Raw genomic sequence first — 10,017 nt, forward strand, 5'->3', positions numbered from 1 at the left:
TCTCCAACCCACCATGCTTTGGAATCCCATTTAATCTTGAACGTTTTTCTTTTACTTTTTAGTTTCCCCATGAATTCTTTCAACACATCAACATAGAAATCAGAGCATCATGTGGAGGGAGAGTCAAACACAGGCAGTATGCTCTCTAGTTGCTCCATTGATAGCTTAGGGTATCTCCCTAGCTAACTGCAAAAGGTGCATTTGGCATTTCTTATTTTAAAGACTTAATTCATTTTTACCATTAAAAAATTAATGTTCATAAGGACATTTTAACTGTAAAAAGGAGACAAGTCATTAAAATAAGAAATATCAAATGCATCCCCCCTTCTTTCATGGGGTCTTGTAGCATACAAGGAAGGGGTAGAAGAGGAAGGAAGAGGAGGCCCAATACTTGTTTATTTGATTCTAATTCTTGTCGCTTTGGCTGAGGTTGAGAGTGGTAGCACCTAGGATCCGTTTGGTTTGGAATTGAAATTGGAATCAGAATCAGAATCAGAATCAAAATCCTCTTAAATCGGAATTGGAATGGCCCATTCCTATATATAGTCAGTTTGGTTCAAATAGGAATGGGAATGTGAATTAGAATCAGTAGGAATGAGATTTCATTTCCAAGGGAGAGGAGGAAATGGCTATCCCCTCAAAAGGGGGAATGTCATTCCAGCAGGAATGAGAATAAGATTCCGATTCCACCCAACCAAACAGTTGGAACCGGAATAGTCCATTCCACTTCTGATTCCAAACCCCTATTCCCATAAACCAAACAGGGCCCTACTTTTGCCTGTTTGTTTGAGGCTAGGTTCTGGAGGGATCCCTTTTGGGTTGGTGGGCCTCTATCTTTTTTGTTTTTCTTTTGATGGTTGTTTAAGTTGAGAACTACTTTCTCCTTGTATACGTATGCTTTTTTTATTTTATTAATTTTTTTACCTTACCTTTTCAAACAAAAAAAGTTTTGAAGCATTTTGGTTGAACTTATTATTTGACTTGGAACAATGGATTAGTTTTGGTTTTTTAATTAAACAACTCATTTTATCTAGAAGAATGGACAACATCAATATAAGCATCTAAAAATATTTTATGCCATTCTATTATTTCCATTAAGAAACTAAAATTATTGGTATTACCATATTATTAGTATATTTATGTAACTATATCATATATCATATTATAATATGATATAATACCATATAATTACTGTTGGATTATATGATATTATACCATATTATTAGTTATGATATTATACATAATATTATAGTAATTATACCTATATCATAATTAGGTATGGATGCAAAACTAAACTGGATGAAAACTTTGTATCTTGCTCAGATTTTCACTGCAAGCAAACATAGCCTCAAGAACAAATAGGAAATGGAGACTCATGCGCTCATGGCTCTTGAAGCTTTGATATTCTTAACGTCAGATGCCATTAAAAGGGATATGATAAGAATTTGCAGAAAAAGCATTTCATTATCCGCTTAATCCTGGTAGGAAATTTAACTTCCAAGTTTCAACAGGAAGAACTAACAAATATCTCCAAAGGGGCATGTTCTTTCATCCTTCAAGAATTTTTCCTGTCTTTCTAATTTTAAGAACAAAAATTATGGATATCAATCAAGTCAAATAGGAAAATCAGGAGAGAAATTTAACGAGTTGGAGTAATCAGACAATTTTAAATCAATGTAAGAAACAAGTGTTCAATACCAGAACATGACATTGAGCAGCACAGATTATCTCTCTTGAGCAGCCCAACCCAGCAGCCCAGGCCTTGTGACATTGAGAAGCACAGATATCTCTCTTGCGAAGAATGCAATTACAAGGTTTAAACATATTTGTATTTACACTCTTCCCAAACTGATCCTTAGAAGGTTTTGAACTAAACATATTTGTATTTTCACTCTTTCCAAACTGAGCCTAAAAGGGATACATCTTGTGTCTTCAAGGATGATCGCAAGACTCCATGGGAAATCTCCACCTTTCCTTTGATTAATATCTTCCAGCCTTTTTTTTTTTTTTTCTGCACACGCTTGGCACCATAAAATACCAGAACATGACGCACAATATCCAGAGATACCCAAGTTTGAGTAGGTTCAAAGGTTCCAACTGGGTCCGTTGATAAGGTTTCTGGCTAGTTGTAGATGAAATTTGAGATCAATTCCTTAAGTTCATCACCAGGGTTGAATGGAGAAAAACAAAAAAGATGTCTAGTTGCATTGTTAGAAAATTTTATTTCGGGAAAGAATTAATAATTAAATCAGATGCAAAAGAGAATAATTATCTGAATACATCTTATAACTCGAAGGAGCCGAATACAACAGAACCCTATGGTAGTTAAAAGAATTAAAGTAATACAACGAGGGAGGAAAATTTTCAAACTAGGTGAAAACAGCATGGAGTGATGGAGTCGGACATCAGATGCAAAGAGATTTAACAGCCATTGATGACATTCCTCTTAAATCCAAAACCTTTTGGTTAACAATGGACTAACTTTAAAATATCCCAATCCATGAATACATACCAGTTTGCCGAGAGAGAGCCTTCTCCTATTGGTGTCAAACCAGTTTCCCGACAAATACAAACAGGTCTGACACCACAGAATTTGCATTTCCAATTAAAAGAACAGGGAACATCTTTCGATCAGTACTGCTACATCCTCCTCTTCAGATTAGTTTGAGCAGCATCCGACTTTCTTCACAGCTGATACATCATCCCTACCACCCACACTGATCATCTGTCCTTTGGGCAAGGCAGCAGGATCATCCCCGATGTCCAGAGCCTTCCTGCTAACGACACGGTAGATCTGGGTGAGCACTTCTGTGAAGGCACTCTCCACATTAATAGACTCCAGGGCAGATGTCTCCATGAAAAAGTTGTTCTCTCTCTCAGCAAATTCCTTTGCATCTTCTGTAGAAACAGCTCGCAGGTGACGAAGGTCAGCCTTATTCCCCACAAGCATGATCACAATATTAGAGTCTGTGTGATCCCGCAGCTCCTTCAACCATCTCTCCACATTCTCAAAAGTAACATGACGGGTGACATCATAGACAAGCAATGCACCAACAGCTCCTCGATAGTACGCACTTGTGATTGCACGGTATCTTCAGAAAGAAATTGGAGTAAGAATTATTCTGAAACTACTATAATTCAGTTCGTTTGAAATTTTAACTGAGAATTAGACCAACATTTTGTTGAGATGGTTGGATTGAAGAATAAGTGGCCTTTTTCGCTGTCCTTGTCATACAAAAACTATCAATACCTAGCTTTGAAACTATCAATACCCCCATGAAACATAAAGACATATGCCTAAACAATGCTTGATAACTTCAAAAGGCAGAAATAGTCTCCCCTCATCATTATTTAAAGATCTTCTTAACCTTGTTTTCAACATTATAACATTTTCAAAATTATCAGGTCTAAAGTGCATATATCAGCTTTCTATTATTAAAGCAATTAGAGAATAGAAAAACAAAATCTTGATTAACTATTAGGTAAACTTGCGTCAAAGTAAACAATTTACTTAAGAAGTATGCAAATACATTCAGCCTGAGTGATGATTTCAATGGAACTAAAGAGCTGGAAAAAGCTACATTTCCACAACTACTCCAATAATGAAATTTGCAATATCATAGAGAAGATTGGTCAAAATGAAGCGCACAAAGTAGAGACAGATCCACAGCAAGGTTTGATAGCAAAATATCACTGTGATAATAGATCTACAAATTTCTTGGAAACCTTTATCAATTATCAAGTATGATAATAATTAAATGCAAAATTAAGACAATATTTGCTCTGATATGCAGGCAAAACATATCAAAATCGATAATTAATTTGTATAAACAATTTGCCACATGAAGTATTGAGGCTCTTCATACTGAAATGTCAAAATCAAAATAAAAAAAAAAAAGAAAAATAAAACAAAGTATGAAAGCTTCTGCATATGACTCTCTCTCTCTCTCAATTGCAGGAGGGGCTAAAAAATATATGGAGTTTGTCCTTTTTTTTATGAAAATGTTTTCTTTCCTTTAAGTAATCTCTCAATGTATTAAAAATGAGTTTAGCTACAAATCAAACATGTGCAAAGTTGGTATGCATGCTTTTGGTAAAGGAGATTTAAATTAGCCTTCAACACAAGAAGTGATGTTTATTAGAACCTCAAAGAACAAATACTAAAAGTGGTGGCAATTGAACAACAAGGCTCATGGTTTGAGGTCTCTTGTGTAACCAAACACAAAGCCATGGTAGAAACCCCAGTAACACATAGTCAAATGAAGAAGGAAAACAATCTACACCCAAACATCAAATGAAACATTCACTAAAATGTAACATTTCCCATTTTTTAATTAAAAGAAAATATTTCCTCGTGGACAACCACATACATAATATGTTATTTATCAATAGATTTTACCAATAAACAAGCTAATGACAGTCTGGAAGTGTTTAGGCCAATGCAAGACCCATGACCAATATAAAGATAAAAAAATACTAAAACAGTAGAATTTATATATATATATATATATATATATATATATATATATATATATATATATATATATATATATATATTCGTGAAAAACCAATGTTTAAATTAAAATGGATCATATAACATTTAATCTTATCCAAACAACTATAACTTGTTCATGCTCTATCATGCTCCAATAACAGTACCTCTGCGTTACAGTCTGCTAGAATGCTATTCCACAGATCTACTGAAGCATTTTTAAGAGACAAGACAGTAAGCAACAATACCCCTTTACCCTTTGCATTAATATGTAGTATATTTTCCTTTACATTGTTCAATCACTTTTAAAGAGACAAGACAAAAAGTGAAGAAACAGAAACTCTTATATGCAATTATTTCACCAGCACATCCATTGTTAATATTTATATGAAGTATTCGGACGTTACTCCCATCCCAGTGCATCCGACCCCACCCAAAAAAGAAAAATAAAGGAAAAGAAAAAACAAGGTAAGATTCTTTCCCATTCCATGTAGATATATGGAAATCATCAAGCTAACAGTCTCTGACACTATTTTGATTTAGTACATATTAGATTTAAATCATTCTAATATGCAAGGTCATCATTTAAACCTTTAATAGGCAATATGAATATTTTTAGGGGCATAAGCTGCACCTTTTGGATAAGGCTAACAGTGTATAATAAAAAACTATTAGTTTCACCAAATTTATAATACAAACAAATTCAATGTCATTGTTAAAAGAGTAAGCAAATGCTAACATTAGTAGGAAGTAATAGAGTGAACATCTTCTGTACAATTTCAATATCATCCTATAGCCACGATCCTTAACACAATATTAGACATCTAGTCACTACATTCTACAATCCTTGACAAAATTTAAGAGAAATTCATTAAATCTTACCAAAAAAAAGCATCTTATAAACCTTTTGGGAAAATTACACGTAATTTTTTATTGGCAGGAAAATGCATAAATCTAGCAATAATACCAGGAAAGAAAGATTATTGCATGAAGAAATCAATCCAATGCATGTAAATAAATACCCGTTATAACGAGCGGATCTAAGAGAACTTTTTTCTTTCATCGATAAGATCTAAGAGAACAATCGTTAAACTATATAATATAATTAGAAGCCCAATGCATTTTTCATGTCTAATCAATGCAGGAAACTGGTTGACCAACAAAAACTATAAGGAATACAAAAAACAAACAGTAGTTGCAATGGTGATCGAATTGACGATCTTGGCTGGCAAATGTGGAATCTCAAATTTGAATAAAATGAAAAAAAAAAAAAAAGATTGGATATGAAATACAGAGAAAAGGAGAAGGGGTCAAACCTTTCTTGGCCGGCAGTATCCCAAATCTGTGCCTTAACGACCTTATCATCAACGTGGATGCTTCGCGTAGCGAATTCGACACCGATCGTGGATTTAGATTCAAGGCTGAACTCGTCCCGGGTAAATCTCGAGAGCAGATTAGATTTCCCGACACCTGAATCGCCTATCAAAACAACCTTGAACAGATAATCGTAATCGTCGTCGGCTCTGTATGCCGCCATTTTCCGTTTGGTTGTTTCTCCGAGAAAGAGAAGAGAGAGAAAAAAGTGAGCCTTCGTAGATCAAAATTCGCGCTTTTTAATATAAATTCTAACAAATGTCTATCTTCTTCGCTACGAACGTCAACATTTCACCATTTCGGAGAGAGAGATTTCCGAAGAATGAAATAGTGATTGCTTATTAAAGCTTCTCAAATAAGTTTTCTATAGAACAACAGAGCGAGAGAGCGAGAGAGCGAGAGAGCAAGAGAGAGTGAGTAAGTGAGAGAGAGAGAGCACGAGAGATCAAAAGGTCCCTCCCTCCGTTCTCTAGTTTTGGAGGAGGAACCTTTTATCAGCGTCAAGGAATCCAGGGATTTTAGATCCGATAAGTTATCGGACTTCATATTTGTGTGCGTGGACTTAGTCCGGAAGCGACACTTAATTCTTAAAAGTGGAGCTCTTAATGGGTGTTAGTTATGAGATCGCAGAGTTATCAAATAAGACTTTTCCTGCAATATGATATAATAATAGTCTCTACCCATTGTATTTTAAACCAATTGGAGCACATAAAGTGGTTACCACAATGGGATAATAATCATCGCTTCGTGTTGTTTATTAATATGAATATTAATAATAAAAATTGTTTCATAACATTATGATATGATATTAATGTATATACATGTATTCATATGGTTCATAATTTTATTTTATAGATATTAGTGTATTTATTTATTCCATAGTGTAACCATAGTTATTGATGGAGGGTGATTTGGCTCGATCTCGTAGCACGGGTACACGTGGGCATGATTTTGTTCAAGCGATGATTCAGCGTGATAGCACAGCAAGTGCAACCGCAACTTGGTAGGAAGGGCTCACCGAGTTCAGCCTAGCATCTCGGTGGGTTAGGCTACTCGCCAAGAGCTGTCTGACCCGGACCTCCTCCTCGAGACTAAGGCACTCCGAATTACCTCCGAGCTCGGGGTGCCCTGACCTTTCCTAATGCCCGAGTTCCTCCCAGTGGATTTTAGGCCACTCCCAAAAAAGAACACCCCGATCCGCCTCTAGATACCCCGAGGTAAAGACACCTCGGGCTGGACAGCTCGGTGTAGCTTGCCACGGGCAGCTCGCCACTCACAGGATAGCTCGGTACAGGTTAGCTCGCGAAAGAGCAGTTCGGCATATCGCAAGAAGGTTTCCTGTCCGACCGCCGTACCTGACAAACTTGGAGACTGCAACCACGTCTCTCGTCAGACAGTGTTGTGCGCGCCACCCCTAGAAGGTGTCGTACATCTGACAGGTACGTACCCTGCGGCGACAGCCCCGCGCGTGCCACCTCAGCCCTGGCTATAATGGCTGCGACAGGACGACATTGGCAGTTATAAGTAGCCCAATCAAAAAAGAATAGAGGTAACTTCTTGATACTCGCGTTATTTGCACTCTTAGCTTTCTTCCTCTCTTTGCATCTTTCACAAAACTCTAACTTAAGCATCGGAGTGTTCCCGCTGGGTAAGCCCCCGGGGATTCTTCATCTTCTCCATCTTAGGTACCTTTCAGGAACCATGCAAGTGCCAGATAGGAGTGACCAGATTGCACACCATCAGTTATGTTGTACCATTTACTATATGATATCATAACCATAATTATTACAAATTGTGTATGATTATAACCATGTACTATAATATAGTGTGATATAATTATATCATATGATTAATACACATACTAGTATAATTAACATATAGTATTAATTACATATTAATATCATATGTTAATTATTACAAGTACATATTATATCATATATAATATAATATAATTATATGGTATACATATGATTGGTATTACTGTTTTTATGGTTAATACATGTGAATATAATATGGTATATATGTATTAGTAAAATACTATAATAATATGTTATACTATATAATAGTATATTATACTATTATAATATTATAGTATTATAGTACTATAGTATTATATAATAGTATATATATACTATAATATATTATAATAGTATAGTATACTATAGTATAGAATTGTAAGACTATACTAGTATAATATACTACATTATATATCTTTATAGTATACTATGAATAGTATTGTATAGTATACTATATATATACTATTTTATAATATACTATAATATATTAATAATTAATATAAATTGATTATAATTTTAAATGAAAGTAGATTATGTAGCGCAATAATATATTATTGAATATCTCAATTTCAATATAATTAATCTTTACTAATAACTATAGTTTAATGCAAATATGTCTTATATATAAGTATAGTTAAATTGAGATGGATATATATGTAAAGTTAATGTATTTTATGCAATTTAATGGAATAATGGAGATGTTAGAACTATCCTAGTGTTAAAAGTCTTAAAAGGTGACTAGTCAATTGAGTTATTTGTTTAATTTTAAAATTAGAAAATTCAAAAAAAAAAACAAAAAAAAGATAGGTTCCTTTAAGAAGCAACCACAAAAAGATAAATTACTTTAAGAATAAACCAAAACCTATTAGGGAACCTCACTCATCACATTAAGATTTTTTTAGGTTGAATGGTTCCTTGACATGCTCAACTATTGTCAACCCGACATTCTAGTAAGGATGGCAATTTCTACCATACTTAGTGAGTACCCACCCCTATGTGCCTCGATAGGGTGGATTTTTTTTTTTTTTCTGAAGGGCAGGTTTTGGGGTGGGGATGGATTTTGGGATTCTATAATCCATTTTGGTACGGGTAAGGTATTAGGCTAAACTCGACCCTCCCCAACCTACATATTGTTGGAAAGCACATAAACTTTATGTATTATATGTTGAACTTAATAATATTTTGAATTTTATGTAAAGGATAATTGATAGTTTATGTTTCTTTTACATGTCTTAATCAAATAATTTGAAATGTTATTGTTTGTTTGTGTTATTTTACTCTTCTATTGCTTCTATATAACAAGAAATAATAAAAATAAATAAATGTGGGTTCTAAAACCAACCAGCCCCTACCCTTGAAAGTGTGGAGGGTAGGGTCGGGGAGGGTTTTGCATTTTCATGTGTGGGGAGGGTTTGGATTCTCAAAATCTAACCCTCTACGAGTTTTGGGGCGGGTATAGGTTGGAAGGTTTAGGGAGGCGGGTAGGATCTAGAATTTACAAAACCATCTCTAAACCTTCACCGTTGCTATCCCTACATTCTAATTTGAGTTCCATGGAGTATTACATATTTATAAGTCATATAACAACAATTAAAGAATTAGTCTTCATATGATATGCGCTGGTTAAACTGTGTGTTTATGATTTTATTGTTGATGCTAACAAAGAATTTTTTTTATATTATATTTTTATTTTACATGGGTGAGAGGTAGGGGTTTGAACATATTTGAAATAAAATGAATCTATATTATCTATACTATATATTAAAACAAGGCTGACCACATCAATAGCTCTTCTCCTTGCTCGGCTACCCAATTCTAGCTTCTCCTTAATTCATTCTCTCTCCTCAAAATACCATTCTTTAAACTCCCAGCTTGTCACCTCATTCACTCTTTTCCCTCTCCCACTGGGCCACATCATCCTCCACTCTCCTCCCTTTTCCCATCCCCATTTCATTGGCTCAAGTAACACTTTTGGTCAACCACGATTCAACATCATGATATATTTAGTGTTTATTTGAAAAATAAGTGTTTAAAAAAGTGCTTATTCTAATAAGCATTTCTGAGTGTTTTGTGAAAAAACAGTTGTTTTAAACTGGGGTAGTATAGGTATTTTTAAAATGATGTGGCGGGCCAAGATAGGCCAAAAAAGAAATTAACACTTAAAAATAAGCCCAAACTTTGGGCTTCTCAAATAAGTAATAATTCTTAAAATAATCACTTATTTCAGGCTTATTTCCCAAACGCAAATAAGTGCTTATTAGTGTGGTCTCGACCAAAAATAAGTGTCTATTCGATAAGCACTTATTTTTAAGAACTCCCAAACTTATCGAAAGTCTCTAAACCCACCCTATCCTC

The 10,017-nt window shown here is 34.6% G+C and overlaps 1 protein-coding gene across 1 annotated transcript; it reads right to left on the bottom strand.

Annotated features, from left to right (window-relative positions):
- Positions 1 to 2,218: 2,218 nt before the first annotated feature.
- LOC148855417 (ras-related protein RABA1f-like) lies at positions 2,219 to 6,368 on the bottom strand. Its single transcript, XM_088985533.1, has 2 exons — positions 5,809 to 6,368; positions 2,219 to 3,092 (listed from the first exon to the last, which is right to left on the bottom strand). The coding sequence occupies exons 1-2, from the start codon at positions 6,027 to 6,029 to the stop codon at positions 2,660 to 2,662; spliced, it is 654 nt and encodes a 217-aa protein (XP_088841659.1). The 5' UTR covers positions 6,030 to 6,368; the 3' UTR covers positions 2,219 to 2,659.
- Positions 6,369 to 10,017: the final 3,649 nt, after the last annotated feature.

Source organism: Nelumbo lutea, chromosome 4 (assembly GCF_056320005.1).
Source record: "Nelumbo lutea isolate HS-2025 chromosome 4, American lotus-T2T, whole genome shotgun sequence".
NCBI lineage: Eukaryota > Viridiplantae > Streptophyta > Magnoliopsida > Proteales > Nelumbonaceae > Nelumbo > Nelumbo lutea.

Excerpts from the sequence above, each read along its gene's own strand:
- LOC148855417 (XM_088985533.1), bottom strand. The coding sequence starts at position 6,029 with ATGGCGGCATACAGAGCCGACGACGATTACGATTATCTGTTCAAGGTT. Across the intron at positions 3,093-5,808 it reads GATACTGCCGGCCAAGAAAG|ATACCGTGCAATCACAAGTG; the intron begins GTTTGACCCCTT and ends TTCTTTCTGAAG.